The sequence below is a fragment of the Balaenoptera acutorostrata genome, chromosome 8 (assembly GCF_949987535.1).
Source record: "Balaenoptera acutorostrata chromosome 8, mBalAcu1.1, whole genome shotgun sequence".
NCBI lineage: Eukaryota > Metazoa > Chordata > Mammalia > Artiodactyla > Balaenopteridae > Balaenoptera > Balaenoptera acutorostrata.
In genome coordinates this window covers 32837979-32865378 of record NC_080071.1, presented here as the reverse complement: position 1 = coordinate 32865378, position 27400 = coordinate 32837979, and the positions used below count along the sequence as shown (strand labels likewise).

Sequence of the window (27400 nt, the reverse complement as noted above, 5' to 3'; positions counted from 1 at the left end):
AAGAATTAGGTCTTGGGCTTCCCTGGTGGCGCAGTGGTTGAGAATCTGCCTGCTAATGCAGGGGACACGGGTTCGAGCCCTGGTCTGGGAAGATCCCACATGCCGCAGAGCGGCTGGGCCCGTGAGCCACAATTACTGAGCCTGCGCGTCTGGAGCCTGTGCTCCGCAACAAGAGAGGCCGTGACAGTGAGAGGCCCGCGCACCGTGATGAAGAGTGGCCCCCGCTTGCCACAACTAGAGAAAGCCCTAGCACAGAAACGAAGACCCAACATAGCAATCAATCAATCAATCAATTAATCAATAAAAAAATAAATCTTTAAAAAAAAAAAAAAAAAAAAAAAAAAAAAAGAATTAGGTCTGTTCCTTTGGATAGGGTGACTGTAAATGTATTGTCCAAATCAGCCCATTTGAGAATAAAATGTAGCACTACTGGTGTGTGTGTGTGTATAATTACTTGGATATATATACTGTTATATGTATTTCTTGGATATATACTGTCACTTGGATACTGGTCACTACCAGTAGCAGCAACATGGTATGAAATATTTGCAGCAAGATTTGTTGTGGAAGATGACTCTAAACTAGCATATGCCTACTCCATAAGATCACTGAAGGCAATTTCAGTGTAGTTTTGGCCACTGGCTAATTTCACAACCTTGAGTATTATAGGATGAAATAAGTTTTAGTTTTCTTCCTTTTTGTTTTGAACTTTCCTTTAAAAATTTTATTATTGACATTTCAAACCTATATAAAACAAAGAGTAGTATAATAAATTCAATATACTCATCGCCCACTTTTTTTTGAGGTTAGTTTGTGCTTTTATTTGCCAGTATAATTTAACCACAGTGGCCTGCAAACTTTTTTGATCTAAAAAGTACATTTTACATCACAATCCAACAAACACACACACATGTATAATATGTATACATATATAAAAGTGAAACAAAAGTTTTGCCAAAAATGTCTACCCTGAGTGTTAATTCTTTTTTAAGACTTTTTTTTTTTAACCAAGGATGAACTGCACTGACACATCATAATCACCAAAGTCCCCAGTTCATCTTAGGGTTCACTTTAATGAAGTGAGTACACCCACTTTTAATAATTATTAAGATAATTATTAAATTTGTTTCACTTATAACTCCACCCATTCCTCCATCCTCTGGAGTATTTTGAAGCAAATTCCAGGTGACATATTTCATCTGTAAATATCTCAGTGTGTATTTCTAGAAGATAAGAAAAATTACCAAAAACAAAACAAAACCTCCTCAAAAACATTGACGTCTTAATATCATCAAGCATTTGTGTTGTAACAGTATTTCCATTTCCTGATTTTCTTATAAACTAAAAAAAAATTTTTTTTGCTTTACTTTAATCAGAATCCAAATAAGATCTGTATCTTTGTAATTAATTGCTACATCCCTTAGGTCTTTAATGAGGTTCTCCTCCATATCTTCTTTAAAAGTTCTTTTTTTTGCATATACAGAATGTTCACTCTGTAGTTTCCCACAGTCTGCATTTTTGCTGATTGTGCTTCTGTGGTAATGTTTAATTTGACATGTTCCTTTGTCCTTTGTATTCTTCTGTAAATTGTTGATTACATCTAAAGCAGTGGTTCTCAGTGGGGCGGGTGCTTTTGGCATCTAGTGGGCAGAGGCCAGTGATGCTGCTAAACGTGATACAATGCACAGGAGGCCCCCACAGCAAAGAGTTATCCAGCTTCAGATGGCACGATTGAGGGCCAAGCTTTAGAAACTCTGATCTAGAGACTTGATCAGATTCAGGTTCAATTATTTTCAGTCTTGTCTCTTTCTTCTTGCGATGTTAGAGGGTATTGATTATTGCCCAGGTCCATTAACAAGTTAAGGGTTTACAAAACGGTAACATTCTATCATTCCTTCTTTCTTTCTTATCTGGAATACCACTATAAAGAGACACTTCCCTTCATCAGTTATTTGGTTACCCTGAGCTACAATTCATACTGTAAAGGCAGGTTACCAGCCGATAATATTTTATATTTTATTCCAGGTTGATCTCCTATCAAGAGTTTTTGGCATTTGAATCTGTTTTATGTGCTCCAGATTCCATGTTCATAGTGGCTTTCCAATTGTTTGACAAGAGTGGAAATGGAGAGGTGACATTTGGTAAGAAAAAAAAAAAGATTATATGTTTAAGGGAAGTTAGTGAGGCTGGTTCAGTTTTTAATTGCTAAATTTAGTAACTGCATATAGATTGCTGCTTATTTAAGAGCTAGTCAAAAAATGAAGTATTAATTTCCTAAAAGGATTTACATAGATAAAATTAAAATGGCTTTATTTTCTTTTAAGCATTAGACTATTGCAAAAAATTAAGGAATTTAGGAATGTTGTTGCTTCAACTCATTGACTCTCTGACACTTTCACATTCCTAAAGTAGGTGGTGTAAAATTATCTTGTTCTGGGCCAGCCTGGGCAACATTTTTTATGAAACAGACTGAACAACATGGAGTAATCATCTCATACCTTCAGGAATTTTTGGGTAGAGAGTTCAGAGCTTCACTGAAGCATCTTTGGAAAATTGCTGCTATGTCATTTTAGCACCTAAGAATGGAACTGAAGGAGGGAGTTAAGGCAAGAATAGTTTGCATTCTCTGAACCCCCATTTTAGATTTTTGGTTTTAGGCAACAAGGCTAGAATGTTAAAGTTGCCATTTGAATTGCATGTAGAAATCAATTTAAATCCTTTGGTAGGCACATAATCTAGCACATTGTGGATGTCTCAAAGCATACAAGCTAGGATTTCTATCTATAGCCATGTATTAGTTTTTTGAAGAGGCTTACTTGCAGAAATTAGTCTGTGTTTAGTAAGAGTATCAGCTAATTTTTCCTGCAAGAAGCTTTGCAATAAAAATAATGTAGTGTTATCAAGGACCTAGAGCACTCCTCCCTTTTTTTTTTTAATATTTGGATTTTTTTTATTGTGGTAAAACAACACCTAACATAAACCTTAGCATCTTAACCATTTGTAAGCGTACAGTTCAGTAGTGTTAAGTATATTCACACTGTAATGAAACAGGTCTCCAGAACTTTTTCATCTTGTAAAACTGAACTTGAACTCCTTTAGTGGTGTGAATTGGAATCAACATGTGGTAGAGAAACTCTTGAAAATCAGGCTTCCCCTGAGCCACAGTGCTAAATATTTATTCACTGTAGTGTTGGTTATAAAACAAACATCCTCTAGTTAAACCCAAAGGAAGATGTATCGCTGCTATGGTGAGAATGGTGAGAAAGTACAGGTATTTGAAAGGACCAGTGGTGCCTTTGCTGTCATCTTAGTGGGCACATGTTCTAGCTTGGCATTGATTGTTTCCTTCCTTCTGCCCACTGACCCAGTTGTCTTCTGTTATCAGAAGATTTTCCCAAATAAATACCTATGCAGAGCTCTTTAGGTGTCTGTGTTTATCTTGGCATTCTCTCTGCTTTGGAGCAAGCTCTGGCCATTCTGCCTCCTAAAGAATGTTGATTTTCCTCAGAAACACCTAGATTTTGTAGTTTAAAGCATAAAGCCTGTATCATCTCATCATTCAGCATTAACCCTGTACTGCTGAGAATGCTGCATTTTCTATTTTCAATAGGTATCACACATGCTCATATGCCTTATTTCCAAATGTGATGCACAGATGCTTGGGAAATAACTTGATATAAATATCTGCCTTAGTGACAATATACCCGTGCTTCTGTCATGTGTCCATTTCTTAAGAATCAGATTTCCCAAAACCAAATTCTATTTTTTTTTGGTCCCCTTTACCTTGGTATCATGATTCCTTGTGTCTCCTCCATTTGATTGCTTTTTCCAATTTCTATTTTAAAAATAAGTCACTCAAGTCAGTTTATTCAACAGACTAACAATAGAGACTCATGCCATGGTTGATTAGCAGATTAAAATGTGTAGGAAGTAGCTGAGTGGTTTATACACACATTATTTCATGCAAATGAAAGCTTGTAGTTATTAGACTCCAACTTTAGCATTTTATAGATCTTTTGTTTTTCCCTCAGACTATGATTTATGACTTAAAATTTCAAGAAAATATAATTAGGATTAAAAGCAGAACAAATCAGTTTTAGTTTTTATAGCACCTGTTATGAACTGAAGAGCATATAAACCCTCCAGAATCCTTCATTTTGCTGCTCCATAATCTAGAGTTAGGAAGATTCTTACGGAAGGAGATAAAATTGAACTCCCTTTCGACATTGTTCCTGTGGTCCCTGGCCAACTGGATGGCTCTCTTGATGGTGCTCACCTATTTGCTGGGGACCTTGACCATTTCCCCTCCTTGCTCTACATCCCTAATTTCGAGGATTCATTTTTAGACAAACTTTCTTAACTAAAAGGAAAAGAATCATAATGAAGGAGAGAAATTTTAATTTTATATTCTTAAGAAAAGAAGAAAAGCATTGAAACTGTTACAGATGCCATTTAACAAAATTTCTAAGACCCACTCATTTCAGGCTGTATTTGAGACTACAGAATTTCAACATAAGGAAATAATTAACTTGGAGTTTGTTTTAATAGGATTTTGGATCTGTGATAAAGGTCAGTTTTCATGTTTGTACTCACTTAATAAAATGAATTATACTTATGTATTTATAGACGTATGTTTAGGTAAAAGGAAAATTTAGATCCATTCTAACTCTAAATCCTTTTCACCAGATGGCCTTATGTTTTCTAGTTTGGAGCTTATTTAAAGTATAGATTTTTCTTGTGCACATCAGGAGAGAAAGGCGGGAGAGAATATTGGATGCAAGGTGTAATGGAGTGGGGAAAGACTATTACGCCGTCAGTATATCTCACGAACTGTGATGATGATGTTATCTGTGTACTTGTGTATATTCTCATCTATGCTGTTTTTTTTAGATATGCTTTTTATACACATCAAATTGTGTACTTAAATTGTGTGAATCTTTGCAAATATTTATATATATCAGTATTGAACAACATTTACCTGAATGCTGGACAAGTTTTTTTTTTTTAATTAGAGATACCTCTGCTCTGGGCGAGAGGACTTACATTGAGACCTTGGTCATCCATTTTAGAATGTACAAGCTCAAGAGAGGGTTTTGGAGTTTTTAAAAGAGTGAATAAAATCATTAGTTGTTTCTTCTTTGGTGTTGTTCTAGTAAAACTTCTAATGCATGCTGTGGATGATTACTTAATGGCTTGTATATCTGTTTCTGCCTGGTGGCATGAGCCTTATAGGGGCCATTGCATGACTGGTGTGTGCTAGATATCGTGTAAACTTGCCTTGGTCTCACTGTTGTCCACTAGTGTACTGGATATTCTGCTCAATAGAATTAGATTGAGGTACCCTAGATAACCAGCTATTCTACATTGTGTTGTCAATAGTTGCCATGCATTTGTCCCAAGTTTAAAAAAAAAAAAAAAGCCTATTGCTTTAACAAGGATGTAATCATTCTAAAAAAAAAACCCAACAACACTCTTACCTATTAACTAATAAATGAATATAAAACATGTTATATATTCTAAACTTTCTATTAAAAATCTCATCAACATTGTGTTCCAAAGTGTTTGCCTGGGAATGGGAACTCTCTGGAGAAAACTTTTCCAGGGGCACATATTTACCCCGACTGTAGAGCCCTTAAAGAGTAGGGATTCCTTTTGATTTTGTACCGTGTTTGACCATCATTATGTATAACAAATAAAAATGTGTTCCATTTGTGCCTCTAAAACAGACTCTTTTACCCTAAAGGGAATAATAATCTGATTGGGCTGTTTTAGGCATGACCACTGCTATTGTTACAAAGATTTAGGAGATGGAAGTCTAGATATGAAAAATGTCAAATCCTCTCTCAGTGGAAACAAAGCTATAGACATGGTATAATATGAAATTCTATGGTAATAAATACCTAGTTTAACTTGGTAAGAATGAGAGCTTCACTTGGGTGTTCAAATTAAATCAGGAAGGCTTTTTGCGACTCCTTTCAGATATCGCAGAGGTCACATTAATATTCAAGGCTATAGAGTAGCTTAGAATTTGAGGTAAAAAGAGGACATGGTTTTACTTGTTTTTATGCCATTTGGTGATTGTTGAAGCATCTAACTTCTATAGTAATAGATGCTCTTTAAATGTAAACTCATTTTTCCTGAGAAGTGGACCTTTACATATATTTGGCAGCAGGACTACTCTGTTGACTGATTGTACAGTAGTCCCTTTTGGAGGTAGGTAAAGGGTTAATAGAAATACTTTTCCCTCAGTAAAACAGAGGAGGTCACCCCGGAAACTAATGAGCCACCTGGAAATAGAACCTAGAAGTCTGGCCTGACATGCTGTGTTGGCTGGGACTTCTTCTACAAGCTCCTGTTGTTGATCTTTTTGTTGTTGTTGTTTGTTTTCCTTTTCTTTCTTTTTTAGTTTCTTAGTTGTTCCTCTTCTTTCCCCCCAAGTTTTCCCTCACTGAGAAACCCTTTACTTCTGCAAGTCTTGCCATTGTTTTTGTTCAGTTATACACAAGGATACTCATTGTTCCTGGTGGGAGTCCTTCTAAAAGCCTCTCTGACTTCACTTTAAGAACTGTGCAGGTGAAACTCAGCTATTGAGGACTTTTTTTTTCCCTGACAATAAAAATGTTTGATCTCAAGCCTATAAGTTGGAAGGAGTGGCTCCTGCTGGGCTGGAATCCTTGGAATCAGGATGTCGTTGGGCTGATGGTAGGTGGGCTGTGTCACAGGGCTGATGGCTTGTATACCTACAGGAGGAGTTCTCTGGCCACACCGTTGGTACAGCAGCTCCTTCCAGGCTCATTCATGGAACAGGCATGGCGGCAGTCTTGGAGAAGAGTGCCAGCCCCGGTCAGAGGTAATTTTGTACTGCAGAAAGGTGAACAAGACCAGTAGGAAGCTCCCATAAGGACCAGGGGAGGGATGAGGGTGGATGAGACGGGGAGACACAGTGTGGGCTGCTGGGGAAATTAAAACCTCTGTTAAGACATATTTACATATTTATGATATATATGCTTCGATGTATTTCATCTAGTGCAATCATCATAAGTGACTGATACAGCTAAACTGACTAATGTTATGTGTCTGTGAACATTTTTACTTAATCACAGTTGTCACCATTACCTGCCCTCCTGACAAATCATTGTGCTCCTCTCCTTTAAGCAAAGAGAACATAATGACAAGCTACTTTTGTATCTGGCCCTGATTCCCTTTTCAGAGGAATTATAAACCATCTCTTTCATGAGCCCATGCTCTGCAGGAAGTGAAAAGGTGGTCTTTTGTTTTCTATATGTCAGAAAACAAATGGATTCCTATTTCCCTTAGCAGTGCCAACCTAGTATAAAACACTCGATCATGATCTTGTTGCCAATAAGATGTGACTATCATATCCCTTTCATCCAAGCCAGAACTGTGGCCACTGAAATAGCACTCCTTGGAGAGCTAAAGACCCTTGTTTGCCACTGGAAAGACGGGATTCTCTCTGGGGGGAAACTTGCTATGTAGTTTCAGTTAGATATATTGGGTATATTTGAGATTATTGGTGCTCCCTTTCATGTCGTATAGAACCTGATAAAACTGGGTAAGATAAGACGATCATCAGCTCTTTGGGCTATTGCCTCACACAAGTATAAGCTCTCCAGTTCTGGAGCTTTTGCATAACTTTTTTTTTTTTTTTTAATAAGCATATCCTGGTAAAAGTAAAGTGGTAATTATGAATTTGACTTGAAAACAATAGTTGTACTAATTATTTCTGTAAGCTTCCTGATTTAGCCTTAGGCAGTTGGTAGTGGAAATAATAACAGAAGGGAAGGGGAATACATCAAGAGGTGCCAAAGTAGGTTTGAAATTTTGTAGCCTGTGACATGGCTAAAATAATTAAAAGTGTCTGGGGGTAGTTAATAAACCACAGCACATAATAATGGTCATAATGAAACCATATACAAAGCTGTCAACTGACCACTTTGGGTGAAGGGAGAAATGTTTAAACAAATATTCATGGAAAATGACACTTCTATATTTGGGGAAATTATTATGAGTAATTTAAGCCATCATTTTAATTGTTTCAAAGGTATTGTAAGATTTTATTTAAAGGTTGCTAAGTAGTTTACAAAATAGGATTTTAGTTAAAAGTTTTTATTTTAGAGCTATTTTTCTGAATGTAAATTATACATTGTAATTTTGGTTTATAAATATCCTTTTTGTGATAATAGAAAACAATTTTCATGGTTCATTAAATTTTCATAAGTTTGAAAGCTTTTGAATCTTTGGCTTTATTTGATATAGTTTCGCACTTGAGATTCTGATATTTTCCAATCATACAAAGGGAATTCAGTTTTATTCCACTATTATATAAAACTTATTTAGGTAGCAATACATATATTTCTTATCAAATAGTTGAGTTTTGGGAGTTGTGACCTTTAAAATAAAGGTTATAAAATAACTCATTCCCTTTAATAATTTATCTTAATGTTACTTAAATATATGTAGTAATTTAAATTATCCTAATATGCTTTCCATTAATTTCTTCATATTCCCTTAGTTTAACACTTAAAATAAGAAATCAAATTAATTAATTTGGAAAGAGAAGCAACTAATTAATTGAATTAGGAGGATCCTAAAAAAATCTTTGCTAAATGGCCATAATACTTTTAACTCTAAATAGTTTTTTGCCATCCTTATTATTTTAATTATTTTGTAAACTTTAACATATTTTACAACTTGTTGAAGTTTCATATAGATTCAAGGGTAATCCTTTGTGTTGGTTAGGATCCCATGACTTGCTGTATTGCGTTAATTCTTTGCTTTCAGAAACAAAAACTCATATGTTTAATTTGTGTTTATGGAAGATGAAAATAATTGACATGATTTGAAAACTCTGAAATACTGTTGCTATTTAGGCCAGAAATAAATGCTACATTCCATTTGAAAGAAAAGATGAGAATCCCATCTCCCCAGTGACATCCAATGCCGCCTTCCAACTGACTAATCACTGTGACCTATTCAGAGCTGTCATGTTGAATCCAGACTGGTAGGATTTCCAGTTCAGGATTCTTACACTCCCTCCTGCTCCCCCAGCATAGCAATGCTTTTATCAAAAAAAAAAAAAAAAAAGTATATTAAAACTAAAGGGAATCCATTAAACCATTTACAATATGAGATTTATATCTTACTCAAAGAATTTGCAGAAATTAGATAAAATAGCATAGTTGGAGATTATAAAACATTAAGCTTGTATTTACTAATTCTTTAGTATAATTGATAGCTATAGATAGTAAAATCCTTTCACTAATATAATTGGCTTAAATTTGAAAATAATTTTGTTCTTAAGACATCAGTAAAACGGGCTTCCTGCTTTCTTAACTTTGTTAACGATTTTTTTTTTTTTGGCATGAGCTTCTAAATTAGTCTATCCAGTCTATGCTTGTTAAAGTACCAGTCATTTGTGAATTGACTTTCATAGTAAGTGTAGAACGGTGTAAGAAAGTGATTGACATTGTTAGTGCATGAAGACAAACTGTCAGAGGGTTTTGGTTGTATATTACACAGTGTGACTGGTTCCTATCTAAAAGTTAGTATACTGTGTTTAGTCCTTCTTTATTTAAAAGTGAATCACTAATTTCACTTATCTTAAAATATTTTAATAGCTGAGACTAATAATCATGGTTTTTATGGGGATCTTGAAGCTTTGTGTCAAGACCATATTTTTGACAATATCAGAAGCTTTTAATAAGGTGCTTGCTGCTGAGCTAATGATATGCTTTTGATAGTATTTCTTATACCTATCTTCAATAGACATATTCAGGCTAGTGTGAATGTAATAATCAAGCCTCAATCAAGCCATACTTAGTATGACAAATATTGCATTATACTGTAATTTAGGTATTCACGCTTCTGATAAAGGGCTTAATTCGACTCCTTGAGGAACCGGGAAAACACTATTGATTTTATACTGGAATGCAAAGTAGCAGCCATTTATAATGCAAGATATAAATCACTTCCTAATTAAAATTAAATCAAGAGAAATTAAGAATCTCATGGCCTTATATGTAATGGTACACAATCTTAACTGTAAAATTATATTTTGTATCAATTGTGCTCCTGTGCATGGGTTTTGAGCACAAAAAATTTTGCAGCTAATGTTAGTAGGAGCAGATAATATTGACTTTTAAAATTTCTCTTAATTTCTTTCTGTAGGAACATTGCAGTGGACTAAACTACTTATTCCAGATATAATTTATTTATTTTTGTTTTCCCTTTCAAGAAAATGTCAAAGAAATTTTTGGACAGACTACTATTCATCATCATATCCCTTTTAACTGGGACTGTGAATTTATCCGGCTGCATTTTGGGCATAATCGGAAGAAGCATCTTAACTACACAGAATTCACACAATTTCTTCAGGTGAGCTTAGTTTTTCATAACCAGCGTAAATATATACCATTCCTCCTCCATCTCCTTCCCTTTTAGCTTTATTAGGTTTATTACAAAAAACAGCAATCCTCTGTGGCATTTCACCCCCATTTTTAATTTCTCACCCCCAGAGGCAACTTATTTAAATTCTCGTAATTGTTTCTTTTGGTGTTTACTTTCATAGCTTTAAATAATAAACATGTGCTGGCACTTCTACTTTTTAATTGTTCACTTTTAGTTTTGTTTTTTTTTTTTTAATTTATGGCTGTGTTGGGTTTTCATTTCTGTGCGAGGGTTTTCTCTAGTTGTGGCAAGTGGGGGCCACTCTTCATCGCGGTGCGCGGGCCTCTCACTATCGCAGCCTCTCTTGTTGCGGAGCACAGGCTCCAGACGCGCAGGCTCAGTAATCGTGGCTCACGGGCCCAGTTGCTCCGCGGCATGTGGGATCTTCCCAGACCAGGGCTCGAACCTGTGTCCCCTGCATTGGCAGGCAGATTCTCAACCACTGCGCCACCAGGGAAGCCCAGGTATTTTTTATTTAATTTGAACTATGGAAGATTAGGAGCTAGCTTTTTCACCTTTCCCTCTCTATCACAGACTTGGACATTTTCTGTCCCCGCCCTCCATATAATTATGTCATGATTCTGCTTAGATCGGTAATCATATTTGAATCACCACAATTTTGTAAACACTGTGCATGACTAAAATGATTTTCTTGGAGATTCTAATTTTTATTGTTTCATTTTCTGTATATTAATGCCAGTTCATTCTCAGACTTGGCCTCAGTTACAAAAATCTCATTTTAATATGTTTAAAACAGAGTAGGTGTTTGGTCAATTTCATCCTCTTGGAGCAATCCAGGAGCTTGCTTTCTTTTTAAAAACATTTGAGGTAAAATTCACTTACCATAAAATTAACCATGTGAAAGTGCACAATTTAGTACATTCACAGTGTTGTGCAACCACCAGCTCTAATTCCGAAACCTCTTCATTACCCCAGACGAAAACCCTGTACCAGGTAAACAGTCACACCCCATTCTTTCCTTAGCTCCTGAAACCACCAAGTTACTTTCTGTCTATGGATTTACCTATTCTGGATATTTCATATCAGTGGAATTATACAATATGAATTTTTGTGTCTGGCTTTTTCTTAGCATAGTGTTTTCAAGGATTATCTGTGTGTAGCATATATTAGTACTTCATTCCTTTTTATGGCTGAATAATATTCCATTGTATGGGTATATCATATTTTGTCTATCCATTCATTAGTTGATGGACACTTGGGTTGTTCTTGCCTTTTGGCTGTTATGAATAGTGCTGCTATGAACATTGGTATACATGTATGCTTTTGAATACCTGTTTTCAAATCTTTTGAGTATATCCCTAAGGTGTGAGATTACCAGGTCATATGGTAATTTTAACTTTTTGAGGAACTGCCAGACTGTTTTCCACAGCCCCTACACCATTTTCCTGGAACTTTCTGATACTGGACTTTGTACTTACTACATAGCTGTCAGCTTGTGATCTCCCTTCACCTTCATCCTGGGGAGTCCATTTGCTTTTCTGTTATGTTGAACCTTCCATTTGCTGGATTTCATCTCTTCCTTTATTATGGTTTGCTTTCTTTTTTTTTTTTAATATTTATTTGATCTATTTATTTATTTGGCTGTGTCGGGTCTCCGTTTCGGCATATGGGATTTTTCGTTGCGGCGCTCGCTGTGGCGTGCAGGCTTCTCTTTAGTTGTGGAATGTGGGTTTTCTCGCTCTGGTTATGGCACGCGGGGTCCAGAGTGCATGGGCTCTGTAGTCTGCGGCACATGGGCTCTCTGGTTAAGGCACGCATGCTTAGTAGTCACGGTGCGTGGGCTTAGTTGCCCCGTGGCATGTGGGATCTTATTTCCCCGACCAGGGATTGAACCCACGTCACCTGCATTGGAAGGCGGATTCTTTACCACTGGACCACGAGGGAAGTCCCTGCTTCCTCTTTTTTGGTAGAATACTTACTGCAGGGGCTTCCTAAGGAAAGTAAAATAATTTTTTTGTGAGACTTTTGATATCTGAAAACCTCTGCTCTATCATTACCTTTAGTTTGGCTGGATATAGAATTTTAGTAATTTATTTTCCTCCTAATTTGAAAATATATCTCTTTTGTTTTCTAGCTTCCAGTGTTGCCACTGAGCAGTCCAGTACCATTCTAATCTTGATTCTGTTTTGAAACTTTTTTTTTTTTTCCCACTCTGGAGGGTTTTAAGATTTTTTTCTTTTCAGCATTTTGAAATTTCATGATGATATTCCTTGATGTGAGTTTATTTTTATTCATTGTGCTGAGCATTCAGGGGCTCTTTTAATTTGAAAGCTTATGTACTTCAATTCTTAAAAATATTCTTTCTACTTTTCTTCTATATTTTTCCTGTCTAGAACTAGTAAACATAATAAATATATGATCCTTTAGTTTTCTTTTCTCTCCTGTTTTCCTTCTGAACCTTCTATTGTTTCTTTTGTTATATTTCTAATTTTCAAGAGTTCTTTTTGGTTTTCTAAATATTTCTTTTAAAAATAGCATACTGTTCTTTCATGGATGTAATATTTTCTCTCACTTCTCCAAACATATTAGAGGCAGGGTTTTTTGTTTTTTTGTTTTTTTTAAAATTTTCTTCTCCCTGCAAAGTGTCTGTTTCTGTCAAGTTACTTTCTTTCTCTTTGTTTGGGTCTCTCTTTTTCATGTTAGTAGCTCTTCTCCTATGTCTGATAGTTCTTGGTCCTCTGCTCATATTAAAATCAAGATTGAGGCTTATTGGGAGCTTTGGGTTCATGGCAGGATTTATTAACTGGACCTTACTGTAAAGTTCTCTGGCTGGGCTCTTTTTCTGGGGACTCTCTAATGTCCGTATGTTCAGGTCTTTTACTTTGGATTGGGGAACCAGAATAATCATTTGGCCTCCCATCTGGAGTATTAGATCTGACTTTTGATATTCTGGTTGCTGAGTAAGACAAAAGGGTTAGAGGTCTGCAACATTCAGTATGGAGATGGACTTTCATTTAATTACCTGTTTTCATCTGTGCCTGGTCTCCCTTAGTCCGGAGATCCTCTGTTAGACTCACCTAGTTGTCTTCCAGGGTTGGGAAAGGGCTAGTGGCCTGGCTGTGGTGGAGTATAGCAGGTAACTAATTGCTGTATAAACAGGCTTCCATCTAAGCCTCCTGTTCTCAGCTCCACCTTCACCATTACTTCTGGGGATACTAGTATAGCCAATTCACAAGTCTTTGGCAAATTCTGTCATGTACATTGGATTGCTTTTTTGCTTTCCTCACTTCTAGTTTTCTTGGGCCTGCTAAGCCAGTTGTCATTTGCTCTTTTGCCCTCTAATCTTTTTGTAAATTTATTTATTTATTTATTTATTTATTTATTTATTTATTTATTTATTTATGGCTGATTTGGGTCTTTGTTGCTGCACGTGGGCTTTCTCTACTTGCGGTGAGCAGGGGCTACTCTTCATTGTGGTGTGTGGGCTTCTCCTTGCGGTGGCTTCTCTTGTTGCAGAGCATGGGCTCTAGGTGTGCGGGCTTCAGTAGTTGTGGCACACGGGCTTAGTTGCTCTGCGGCATGTGGGATCTTCCGGATCAGGGCTCAAACCTGTGCCCCTGCATTGGCAGGTGGATTCTTAACCACTGTGCCACCAGGGAAGTCCCTCTAATCTTAAAAATGTAGTTTCTATCTTCTTTTCTGTTCTCTTTGTCCTTGAGTTTCTGTATTGTTTTGTTTTTCATTCTTTAGTGTGATTTTTAGTGAAGAGTAGAGTTTTGAAAGACAACAGCGCTAAATGTACTAGTTCAGTCTCATCCAAAGCCACAGTATTTCTGAACCCCTGCTATTTTCATCTCATAGTTAGATGAGATGCATTTCTAAAAACACAAGATCTTTAGCTTTAGCATAACTTCCTGTATTTACCCTTTCCCTCAGTTCCCCTTTTTCCCACCCTTTCAATCTAGAAGCAGATTTATTTTATTTTATCTTTTATTTATTAGAGTATTTTTCTCTCTTTAGAATATCTTTTTTTTATCTTTTATAGGTCCAGAGTATTGTTTTTTCATTAGCGTGATCACAGTATCTATTCTACTCTGATGTTTTGATTACACTACATAAATGGAGAGCTTTATATGTAGAACTTTTATCCTTTGGTTGCTTCTTTTTGAAGTCCTTAATTTTAATTTTTTATTTTGAAATACTTCAAATATATTTAAAAATAGAATAGTATAATGAACCCCCATGTACCCATCAACTAGCTTCAACAATTATTAAATGTTGGCCAGTCTTTTTTTAATCTATACTCTCCACTCTGTTTCCTACTGGAGCATTTGGAAGCCAATCTCATACACTCTATAGTTTCATATGTGATACTTCAAATATATATCTTTAAAAGATACAGGGGAGTCCTTCAACTGTTGACCTAATAGAAAATAGAAAATAGAAAATCTGTTCTTCCAGCATTACTCTTGCATTACTCTTGCAGTGAGGATTCTGCTTTTCTTCAGTACTGAATGTCATTAATAAGGCTTAATCATGCCCATGGTTGCCACTGGATATTTCTGAGAGTCTAAGACGTGCATGGAAAAGACAAAGACATAACAAAGGCATAAATGGGAGGAAAAAAAAGAGTGAGGAAGGGAAAGCCTATGTAAGATAGAGTGGAGCTGTGTGTGCTTCTGATGCTGCTTAGGAATATCCTTTCCTTGGAGAACACTTTCAACCATATTTTAAGGCTGAAATAAGGATAAAAAATTCCTGCTTCATTTGAAGGGTGATGTGATTGGAGCTGAGGTGATAGAAAGTTGGAGTATGTTAGGGAGAATGACTAAAGTGGAAGAGGAGAAAATTTACAAATTGGAGATTGAACAACATGCTCCTAAGTAATCAATGGTTCATAGAAAGAATCAAAAGGAAAATCAAAAAATATCTTGAGACAAATGAAAATGGAAGCACAGCATGCCAAAACTTAAAGGATGTAGCAAAAGCAGTTCTAAGAGGGAAGGTTATAGTGATAAACACCTACGTTAAGAAAAAAGAAAAATCTCAAACAATCTACCTTTATACCTCAAGGAACTTGAAAGAGAATAAACTAGTAAGCCCAAAGTCAGTAGAAGGAAATAACAAAGATCAAAGGAGAAATAAATGAAATAGAGACTAAAAAGACAGTAGAAAAGATCAATGAAACCAAGAACGGCTTTTTTGGAAAAAATAAACAAAACTGACAAACATTTAGCTAGATTAAGAAAAAAAGAAGACTCAAATAAAATCAGAAATGAAAGAGGAAACCTTACAACTGATAAAGATCGTAAGAAACTACTATAAACAGTTATACACCAACAAATGAGAAAACCTAGAAGAAATGGATAAATTCCTAGACACATACAACCTACCAAGACTGAATCATGAAGAAATGGAAACTCTAAACGAGTTACTAGCAAGGAGATTGAATCAGTAAACAAAAACCTCTCAATGAAGAAAAGTCCAGGATCAGATGGCTTCACTGATGAATATTACCAAACATTTTAAGAAGAATTAATATCAATCCTTCTCAAACTCTTCCAAAAAATAGGAGAGTATACTTCTTCCAAATTCATTGTACAAGATCAGTATTACCCTGATACCAAAGCCAGACAAGGGCACTACAAGAAAATTACAGGTCAGTATCCCTGAAGAAGATAGATGCAGATATTCCCAACCAAATATTAGCAAACTGAATTCAGTAGTATACTAAAAGGATCATATACAATAATCAAGTGGGACTTAATTCCTGAGATGCAAGGATGGTTCAACATATGCTGATACACCACATTAATACACTACAATGAAGGATAAAAATCATGATCATCTCAATAGATATAGATGCAGGAAAAGCATTTGACAAAATTCAAGATCCTTGCATGATAAAAACTCTGAAATTAGGTATAGATGGAATATACCTCAGCATAATAAAGGCTGTAGATGACAAGTCCACAGCTAACATCATACTCAATAGTGAAAAGCTGAAAGCTTTTCCTCTAAGATCAGGAACAAATCAAGGATGTCCACTGTTGCCACTGTTATTCAAAAAGTAATGGAAGTCCTTAGAGCAATTAGACAAGAAAAAGAAATAAAAGGCATCCAAGTTGGAAAGAGAAAAATTAAAATTAAAATTGTCCTTGCTTGTAGGGGACATAATATATGTAGAAAACCCTAATGACTTTACGCTTACACAAAATACTGTTAGACCTAATAAATGACTTCAGGAAAATTGTCGGATGTAGAATCAGTATACAAAAATGAGTTGGATTTCAGTACACTAACAAGAAACTATTGGAAAGAGAAATTAAGAAAACAATCTCATTTACAATAACATTAAAAAGAAGAAAACAGGAATAAATTTAAGGAAGTAAAAGATCTGTAAACTGAAAACTATAAGACATTGATGAAAGAAATTGAAGAAGACATAAATAAGTAGAAAGATATTTTGTGTTCATGGATTGGAAGAGTTAATATTGTTAAAATGTCCATACTACCCAAAGCGATCTATAGATTCAGTGCAATCCCTATCAAACTTCCAGAGGCGTTTTTCACAGATATAGAAAAAACAATCCTCACATTTGTATGGAACCACAAAAGACCCCAAATAGCCAAAGTAATCTTGAGAAAGAACAAAGCTGGAGGCATCACACTTCCTGAATTCAAACTATATTGCAAAGGTATAGTATTCAAAATAGTATGATATTGTCATAAAACAGACACATAGATCAGTGGAACAGAATAGAGAGCCCAGAAATAAACCCATGCATATATGGTCAATTAATTTTTGACAAAAGAGCCAAGAATACACAGTGGAGAAAGGGTAGTCTCTTTAATAAATGGTGTTGGGAAAACTGGACAGCCACAGGCAAAAGAATGAAACTGGGGCTTCCCTGGTGGCGCAGTGGTTGGGAATCTGCCTGCTAATGCAGGGGACACGGGTTCGAGCCCTGGTCTGGGAAGATCCCACATGCCACGGAGCAGCTGGGCCCGTGAGCCACAATTGCTGAGCCTGCGCGTCTGGAGCCTGTGCCCCGCGACGGGAGGGGCCGCGATAGAGAAGGGCCCGCGCACCGCGATGAAGAGCGGTCCCCGCACCGCGATGAAGAGTGGCCCCCGCTTGCCGCAACTGGAGAAAGCCCTCGCACGAACCGAAGACCCAACACAGCCAAAAAATAAATAAATAAATAAATAAATAAATCCTTGCATGCTTTAAGAAAAAAAAAAAAAAAGAATGAAACTGGACTCCTGTCTTAAACCATACACAAAAATCAACTCAAAATGGATTAAAAACTTGAACATAAGACCTGAAACTTTAAACTCCTAGAAGAAAACAGAGAGAGTAAGCTCCTTGACTTCAATCTTGGCAATGATTTTTTGAATTTGACATCAAATTAAAAAATAAACAAAATAAACAAAAGCAAAAATGAACAAGTAAGACTACATCAAACTGAAAAGCTGCACAGCAAAGGAAACCATCAACAAAAAGAAAAGGCAAGCTATGGAATGGGAGAAAATATTTGCTAACTACATATCTGATAAGGGGTTAATATCCAAAATATACAAGGAACTCATTCCACTCAGTAGCAAAACAAAACAAAAACCCCCCAAAACGCAATTAAAAAATGGGCAAGGGACCACAATAGACATTTTTCCAAAGAAGACATATAGATGGCCAACAGGTACATGAAAAGTTGCTTAGCATTGCTAATCATCCGGGAAATGCAAATCAAAACCACAATGAAATATCGCCTTGTACTTGTTAGGATGTCTGTTATTAAAAAGACCAAAGACAACAAATGCTGTCAGGGATGTGGAGGAAAGGGAACCCGTGTACACTGTTGATGGGAAAGTAAACTGGTACAGCTATTATGGAAAACAGTATGGAAGTTCCTCAGGAAGTTAAAATAGAGCTACTGTGATCCAGCAATCCTACTTCTGTGTATATATCCAAAGGAAATAAAATCATCATCTCAAAGAGATTATCTGTACTTCTGTGTTTACTTTTTTTTTTTTGTACTCCTGTGTTTTTTGCAGCATTATCACAGTAGCCAAGGTGTAGAAACAACCTAAGTGTCCATTGACAAAAGAATGGATAAAGAAAATGTGGTGTGTGTATATATATATGTGTGTGTGTGTGTGTGTGCGTGTGTGTGTGTGTGTGTGTATGTATATTATTCCACATTCATACAATGGAATATTTTTCAACTTAAAAAAGAGGAAATTCGCTCGTTTGCAGCAACATGGATGAACTTGGAGGGCATTATGCTAAGTGAAATAACCCAGACATAGAAAGACAAATACTCCATGGTTATCACTTACATGTAGAATTAAAAAAAAAAAAAAGAAGTTGTACATGTAGAAACAGAGTAGAATAGTGGCTAGGGGGTGGGAGAAATAGGAAGAGGCTGGAAAAACGGCACAAACTTTGTTATAAGATAAATAAGATCTGAAGATCTAATGTATAACATGCTGACGATAATACTGTATTGTATAATTGAAATTTGCTAAGAGAGTAGAACTTAAGTGCTCTCATCAAAAAAAAAAAAAGAAAAAAGAAAAATATGTGAGGTGATGGATGTGTTAATTAACTCAATGGTGGGAGTCCTTGCACAATATATACATATATCAAATCATTACACTGTACACTTTAAATGTATTATAATTTTATTTGTCAATTATACCTTAATAAGTTGAAATTTTTAAAAAGCAGAAGGGTGTGGAAAGAAAACTTTGTCAAATCATGCTGTTGTTTATTTTGTACTCTTTCATACATTTTTACCAGTTGACTTTTAGTTTCTCTACTTCTATTGGTCTTTTGAAGACCAATAGAATATTTGAATATTTATAAATATTTCAAATTCAAATATTTACATGTGTGATGATGGATGTTAATATGTTTAGATGTTTTCCACAATGTTATTAAATTTTTTAAAAGTTAAGATTATTGAAAGATTTAGTAGGTTTGATATACTTGTCTCTAGCCTATCAACCTGCTAAGAAAAAATATTTTAAAAACTTGTTTTATTGTTAAATATCATACAAATACAGAAAACCATATAAAACAAATGTATAACTTAATGAATTATGAGACAAACACCTGCTAAGGCAATTTTAATGTCTTTGAATTACTATTGAGATATAGAAAAATATAATTAGTAAAAGGGTGAAACTTCTATCAAAAGCTATTTTAAATGTCAGAAAAGGGTAAATCAACATTGATTTGTAGGCTTTTATAAATGAATGGCAATGCAAATTGCCATTACAATATTTACAATATTAAATTACAATATTTAACTTTATCTGTGAATAATATTTATATATTCAGATAGGAATATTATTTCCAGAGTTGCAAATAGTGTGAAAATGACATCTAATAGCACTATTATTATGTTGTGATAACAGATTTATTTGGATTTTGTCATATGTCCTCAGGGCAGAAATGCTCTAAATTTTGACTTTTATATAGTCCTTAGGGTATTACTGGCACCTTTTTTTTTTTGATATCACCTATTACAAAAGTCAGCTGCCCAGTAGTTTAAAAGTTCAGAGATCTTCTGTATTGTTCTACAGTTTATGAGTATCACTCAAAGCCACACAGAGTGATAGCTGAACACTATTTATGCAGTTTTGTTATTCATAACTTGCACGTTAGAATTTCAAGCTGCAGTTGGTTGAATCTGAGGATGTGGACCCCTCGGATGTGGAGAGCCAGCTGTAATTCAGAAAGTACTCTTGGATGATAAGAATGCCTTCAAGCAGGAGAGTTACTAGTTATTTTAAAGGTAGAACTTAAAGCACTGAAAAGATACTCTGAAAAGTTTTCAGTGATGAAAACTTCTCAAGTAAACAAAGGTTTTTTTTCCCTCCCTTTTCTTTATTGACATTCTGTGATTCACTTTTCCTGAGGAGTAACATGTAGTACATTTTCAGGAAAACGTGCTTTTTAAAAAGAAATGAAGAGTTTTGTTGTACTATCAGAGCTGTATATTGTTCATTTTTGTAGTAAATGCATGTAGGGGAAGGATGTCTATCCTTCTTTTCTAAAACATACACTTGGGATGTGCTTTAGTTAACCTAAGGCCCCATTTCTAACTTTCCCTCCAGGAACTACAATTGGAACATGCAAGACAAGCCTTTGCACTGAAAGACAAAAGCAAAAGTGGCATGATTTCTGGTCTGGATTTCAGTGACATCATGGTTACCATTCGGTCTCACATGCTTACTCCCTTCGTGGAGGAGAACTTAGTTTCAGTAAGTAAAAAGCAACCACTTCAACTCTCTGTTTCCTTAAACCTTTGAAACCATTGTCCTGGATTGCATCCCTGGGCCTATCTCACTCTCAACTATTCTAACTTTATGCTTAGTTGGTAGTAGGTAAACAGGTGTCTGTAAGGGAGGTGGGGGGGTGATAGTGAATAGTCTTTCCCCAGATCATAGCTGCTTTTTTCAGCACTGCCATCTTGCTCTCATGTATTTCCAAATTGTTTATTTCCATTTACAGAGTCCACCTAAAGAAAACAGGGGAGTTTGTAGACAAGGGTGTGCAATTACTTTTTCCAGTGAGCAGTACTTCTCTCAGACACTACTGCCTTCACCTTTGGCCTCTTTCCATCCCACCAGGCTCCCAAAGCCTTGCTATAAGGATGGCTCCTTCCTTTGTTGCCAGCAGGGTGCTGTTTGCTAGAGGGATCATCACTGGCCTCTACACTGTTTTAATAACCATGGCTGTGGCAGAAGGTATGGAGGAAATATGTGGGCGTCAGCTTCTGTGGCTCACTCCTCTCTCTGCCCCTTCACCTGTGCATTCAGTCTGCATGGACCAGACAGTTTTTTGTTCTCTAAACTGCTAATCTCTGTAAAGCAATCATCTGGACCAATAGCAAACTGATGTCATCCACTTCCTCACAAAGAATGGTGAAACTGTCCTCACTTATCAGTTTTCTTGTTCATGTGTTGTACTTATGTATAAATTTTTGATTGCTGCTTGTTTTAAATGGAGGGAAGCCAATGAGTGCTTTTGTTGTTTCAGCTGAAGATCATTATCCCTGATTCAGACCGGGGGTAGAAAGATCAACTTCTGTTCTTTTTCTTCAGTGAATTTGAACATGGAGCATGTCACTTTCTCCTACACATTTCACCTCCTTGACACCCATCTCCCACTCCCCTACCCTCACCTCGTACCCCAGCCAAAAAATGAAAGGAAGGAAAGAAAGAAAGGGAGAGAAGGAGGGAAGAAGGAAAGAAAATCCTAGAGAGAAGGACTCAGTGCCTTGGGGTGAGGGGACCCATTTAATCTTTTCCAGTTGGGTTAGATAGACCTGTTATAGCCTCAGTTTACCAAATGCCATCTCAATTTCTGGAGGAATGTGTTAAATAATTTGAGTCTGGCTTTTGGGTCGCTGGTATCCAAATTCAGGCTAATACAAATATCATATATATTTGGGTTAATGCATGTGTGTGAGGGATGGTGGGGGTGGGAACATATGCCCAGCATTACCTATACTGTCCTTAATGTAGACCTTTATGATTAAGGTTGTCACACTGGTATTTCTATGAGTATTTCTTTTGAGTTTTTAATAGAAAATGTTTTTAATCATCTGGGTTCCTCTGACTCTTGGCTTAGAAATTAGGCTTTTGCAAGCTATGAAAAATATTCACTTTTGAGTTTATGTCCAAGTGTTGGACAGAGGGAGAAATTACTTCCTCACCCTGTAGAGGTAATGAAGGCCATATTGTCCCCCATCCTTCCCCAGGCATGAGAGAGCCTCTTTAGCGCTATTCTACTAAAGACATGATTTATATCTCTAGATTTTCTCTACATCTTTTGGAGATTTTGGTAGTTGTACCTTTTGTGATAGAGGTTCAGAACCTAGCATGGACTGTTCTATATCTTAACTATAACAATAAGCTTAAAAAGGAAAAGATTAGGAGAGTTGATATAGTGAAATAGTCTTAAAATTTAAAGTTACCACTGGTTTTTGTATATGTGTGTGGAAAAAAAAGCAAGTTTAAAAAATGCTCCTTATATTGTACATTGAGGTTTGGATTATCCAGTACTAGCAGGAGTTCCATAGTTGAAGGTCTTGAAAATCCTGTTTAAATAATCATTGGTTTTGATCTGTGATAATTGTATTTGTTGTTTTTGACCTTATAGGTAGATGAACCATGAAGTCCAACTTCCAGATGTTGCTTTCTTCCTTAACACCTAAATTACATAGACTTCCTTGAGGGCATGAAACACACTGACAGTGTTTCAGCAGGATACCTTCCTTGTATTTATGGCCTCCTGGCTGTTAATCATTTTAGTAATGAAGACTCCTTTGGATCTTCTTTGAGAAAAGTTCAGTGTCCATAAATGTATTTTTTTGGTTTTGTTTGTTTGTTTAACTTTCTGTGTTGTCATTTCCTAGGCAGCTGGAGGAAGTATCTCACACCAGGTTAGCTTCTCGTACTTCAATGCATTTAACTCCTTACTGAATAACATGGAGCTTGTTCGTAAGATATATAGCACTCTAGCTGGCACAAGGAAAGATGTTGAAGTCACAAAGGGTAAGATTTTAAAAATATACGTTGATTCGAATCTCAGCATTTTCACTTTTCCTTATCTAGGGAATGAGGTTGGTCTAAGTTTACTACTCTGAAGCCAGATCTAGAAAGTATGTTAACATGTGTGTATGCTTCACTTGGGCCATAATGGTCTCCAGAAATCCAGGTGGATTTAATGGGATGCTGAGGTCAGGAATGGAAAAGTGGCTTTGACAGTTTTGAAAAGAACCTTGGCCCAGTCTGTCAAACAGGTTAGTGGCAGTGGCTTGTTTGTATGAGGAAGGAGTTGCCACAGAAAAATGGGCAAGCCTACTCCTTTTGCTGAATTGTAGTGGGAAGTTTTAGGTGACTGGAGAAGAGCCAATTCTTTTGAATTGTAACTCTGGAGACCAAATCAAATAAACAAGACAAGAGAGAGGATCCTAAAGAGATTGTTTTATCTCTGAAGTTAATTTATCTGTATCTGCTTTTACTGTTTCATCATCTTAACATTTTATCTTTTGCCAGCTTTCATACTTTTGTGGTTATTTCAATATAATTGAACTTAGATATTGAAATTCAGTTTTAGACTTTTAAAATAATACTGAAATGTTTTTAGCTTTCAGATAATAGTTGGTTAAGTTAGAAGTTTGTTATATGTTAAGAATCTTTTAAGATTTTAAAATATTTTCTTTTTCTTCCAGAGGAATTTGCCCAGAATGCCATACGCTATGGACAAGTCACCCCACTAGAAATTGATATCCTGTACCAGCTTGCAGACTTATATAATGCTACAGGGTAACTATTCCAATAATTCTTCATGATATTTTTTAGGACAGTTATTTTAACGTGAAGCAGTGGTGTTCTTTTAAACAATAGTTTATTCAGTATATACATTTCAAGAAAGAGAGACAGGCAGATATGAGAAGCAGGGGAGGAAGGAGAGAGACAGATGAAGACAGACTAAAGGTAGGGGGAGATGGAGGGAGGGAAAGGGAAAGAGGACAAGAGGGGAAAAAAGAGAGAGAGGAGGGGAAGGAAAAAGGGAGGGAAGAAATGGAGAGAGAGAGGTAAAAAGAAAGGGAGTAAGGGGTTGAAGGGTGTGAGAGAGGGAAATGGGAAAGGAAGAAAAATGATAGAGGAGGGGGAGAGGAAAGTGACAAGAAGTAAGAGAGGGACAGAAAAATTGATTTAATCTGGACTCTAGAGGTGTTAGGAATTTTTAGTGATTTGTGGACATTTGCCTAAATTTATAAAATAAATGGAAGTACATGTTCAGAAATCTTATAATCTTTTTGATTCATTGTGAATGGGGATTTTACTAAACAGTATATACCATTTTGTGTTGGAGAGTATCATTTTCTTGAAATATGCCTGTGACATTATCATCATAATTATCATCATAGTTAAGCTCAGATGTTTTATGCCTCTGTTTTATAGATTGAGAAAACCCACAGCACATAGAGAGTATTTAATTTGCAAAGTCTCATGCAGATCCAGATGAAAAACCCTTGTCTGTGGGCACCCAGTAGGACCTGTGTGATCTGCTAAGTGATCAGATTTTCTTAGTCACCTGTAGTAGTTACTTAAGTGTAGGCATATCTGAAAAAATGGGTTTTAACCCTAGAACTGAAGACTAATAGAAGTTGAGTGTACGTAGATGATTTATTACCTTCATGCTACGTAATGAATTGTTGAGCTGGAGATGATACTGGATAAGCCAGCCAGTCTTTGGTGATTGACATGAACTATCAGGCCATGTCTCATCCATCTAGAATTCACATTTTTAGTAAAGGTATTGTACCTCCATGATAATAAATGCTTTCAAAAAGTGCTTCTCAAAACTGGATCTGATGTGACGTACTAGCTAGTTCAGGGAATGTACTTATTTTAAAGTAAAATTTTTTGGAAACAGTAGTGCATTCACGTGGTTCAAAACTCTTAAGAGTTTAAAAGAGCGTGCCGGGGCTTCCTTGGTGGCACAGTGGTTGAGAATCTGCCTGCTAATGCAGAGGACATGGGTTCGAGCCCTGGTCTGGGAAGATCCCACATGCCGCAGAGCAACTAGGCCCGTGAGCCACAACTACTGAGCCTGCGCGTCTGGAGCCTGTGCTCCGCAGCAAGAGAGGCCGTGATAGTGAGAGGCCTGCACACCGCGATGAGGAGTGGCCCCTGCTTGCCACAACTAGAGAAAGCCCTCGCATAGAAACGAAGACCCAACACAGCCCAAAATAAATAAATTTATAAAAGAGCGTGCCGTAAAAATGTCTCCCTTCTACCCTTCTCCCTTTTCCCCTTAAAGGCAACCGGTATTTATCACTTTTATTTTTATCCTTCTCAAGAGACTTTGCACTTATGCATTAAATATGTATGCTATAGGAATATATTTAGTGTGTATGAACTGTCAATGTTTATACTTTGCTTCTGGCAAGAATTATTTCTTTAATTTTATTATCTGTCTTTGGAGTCATTAAATTTGTGTACTCCACATTATTTCTTTAGAGTCTTTTGCTTTTTGTGTGGCAAGCAGGGTCTGAAGTTTTTTTTTTCTCTCCCTAAAATGATCTGTGTGAATAGAGAAATACTACTTTTAAACCATAGTTCTTTTTTACCCTCTTTTTTTCTGAAGAAAGATGATCTTAGTATGAGAAGTTTGTCGGTATCTAACAGTTCTTTCTTTCCTGTGTTTTTGCCTGAAGGCGCTTGACTTTGGCAGATATTGAGAGAATAGCCCCATTGGCTGAGGCGGCCTTACCTTACAACCTGGCAGAACTTCAGAGACAGGTAGGAGGAGTATCATAAACAGAATCACCTTCAAAAATGCCAAAGTAATATGTACATGACAGCCTTAGGCTCCTGAATCTATGAAAATTAAAAACTGCTTTACAGAAAGACTTTACTTAGCTCAAAGACTACCTTTATAGAACTTTTACTCCTACCCTCATGGAGTATTTTATGGAGCAACTAGATTTATGTTTGTGGTTTTTTTCTTTTAGCTTATTAAGATGAGGAAAATAAGAGTGCAGACATACATGGGCTTGGCTTCCCTCCCACTAGGAGTAGCAGTTTTTTCCTTTCATTTGTCTAGTGACATTTAAAGATAAGTGTTAAGTTCATTTTGTATCATTAAACTGATATTTATAGGGTTTTTAAAATACAAAACATTCCTTTACTGAAATAAATCTTTCACTGAGAATGTGTCTTATAGATTACAACAGTAACACAGGAAAACTAATTAATGAACCAGAAGGAAAACCTTGATTATTATTACATTTTTGATAATATTAGTTTTTTGTTTGAGTGATAAAAACAATAGCTCTGAGTCCTATAAAGTTAATGCAGTCTTATTTCTGGTTTCAAAAATACTGTCTTGGTAGGAAAATAAACCCCATGATATTACCTTGAATAGTGTAATGGAGCAGTTTTTAAAAAATCTTATTTAAACTGAAGCCCTACTTCTGGAGCATTTGGAGGGAGCCTCAGTTGCAGCAGTGGTCATATAGTTTTGGTGGGGAGGGGGTGAGGGTTATAGGAGGGCTAGTCCTTGTCTAATACACATGAGACCCATGTCCCTCATGATTCTTTAGGAGGCTGTGATGCCCTATGAGGCTAGGAGAGATGGAGAGGGTGTGGGGAGAGGGGGGATGAAGACAGGAGACAAGAAGAGAGAGAAAAAAGCTACATGGGCATGCCATGGAAGGAGACCAAGTCTGCTTTTTCTTTACTGCTACCACACTGCTGAATAGCCACATGTGCTAGTGAAAGATCTAGGTATATAAGTGTGGTTCACTGTGGGAAGTTTCAGTAGCAAATCTTTCTTCTACTTGAAGTCCATGGAATGATGATTCTGCCTCTGAAACGAATTAGAATTTCCAGCTTTTCTTTATATAATAAACAAGAACTTTTGTAGTCAGGTAAGTAAATTGAAAATGGAAAATAATTGCTTTTATATCTACATTTTATGTTAATACTTTGCTTGGTGTGTAATGAAGCTTCCTGTAAATTAAAATATATCTGTAACCCACTGTGATTTAGCCTCTTTAGTAGCAAAAAACTCTTATCTGCTGACATCAAAGTTTCTTTTCATTACACGTTCTCAGATCCTTTAAAAAACTAGATGGATTTATTCCAATTCATTGATTTATAGTAAAATTTAATAAAATTATTTAAAATTTGAGATGTATTGAAATATTTAAAGAGTTCTTACTGAATTTAATTTTATATTTTGTAGTACACATTTATAAAAATTTATTCTTGAAGTATGAAAAATTGCATTTCAAAAGGAGATATTTTTTAGTGTTACAGGTCTATTAATAAAGCTTTCCTTGGGGGTGTCCTTAATATTTGTAACTGGGGAATATCTCATTTAGCTTATTAAAAACAGTGTAATGAATTTAAAAACCCCACTCATTTCTTCCTTTCTAAG

At 36.1% G+C, this 27400-nt stretch overlaps 1 protein-coding gene across 3 annotated transcripts in view; it reads left to right on the top strand.

Moving 5' to 3' along the window:
* SLC25A12 (solute carrier family 25 member 12) overlaps positions 1–27400 on the top strand; it is a 185385-nt gene that overhangs the window by 121307 nt on the left and 36678 nt on the right. For 2 of the 3 annotated variants that reach the window (XM_057550811.1, XM_007183272.2), the window contains exons 4-9: positions 2026–2141; positions 10256–10395; positions 20554–20700; positions 22860–22998; positions 23679–23772; positions 25674–25758. In XM_057550811.1, the coding sequence (XP_057406794.1) occupies positions 2026–2141; positions 10256–10395; positions 20554–20700; positions 22860–22998; positions 23679–23772; positions 25674–25758 (721 nt within the window). Of the gene's footprint in view, positions 1–2025; positions 2142–6752; positions 6851–10255; positions 10396–20553; positions 20701–22859; positions 22999–23678; positions 23773–25673; positions 25759–27400 lie in introns of those variants that run through there. The other variant, XM_057550810.1, reaches the window with a different exon arrangement.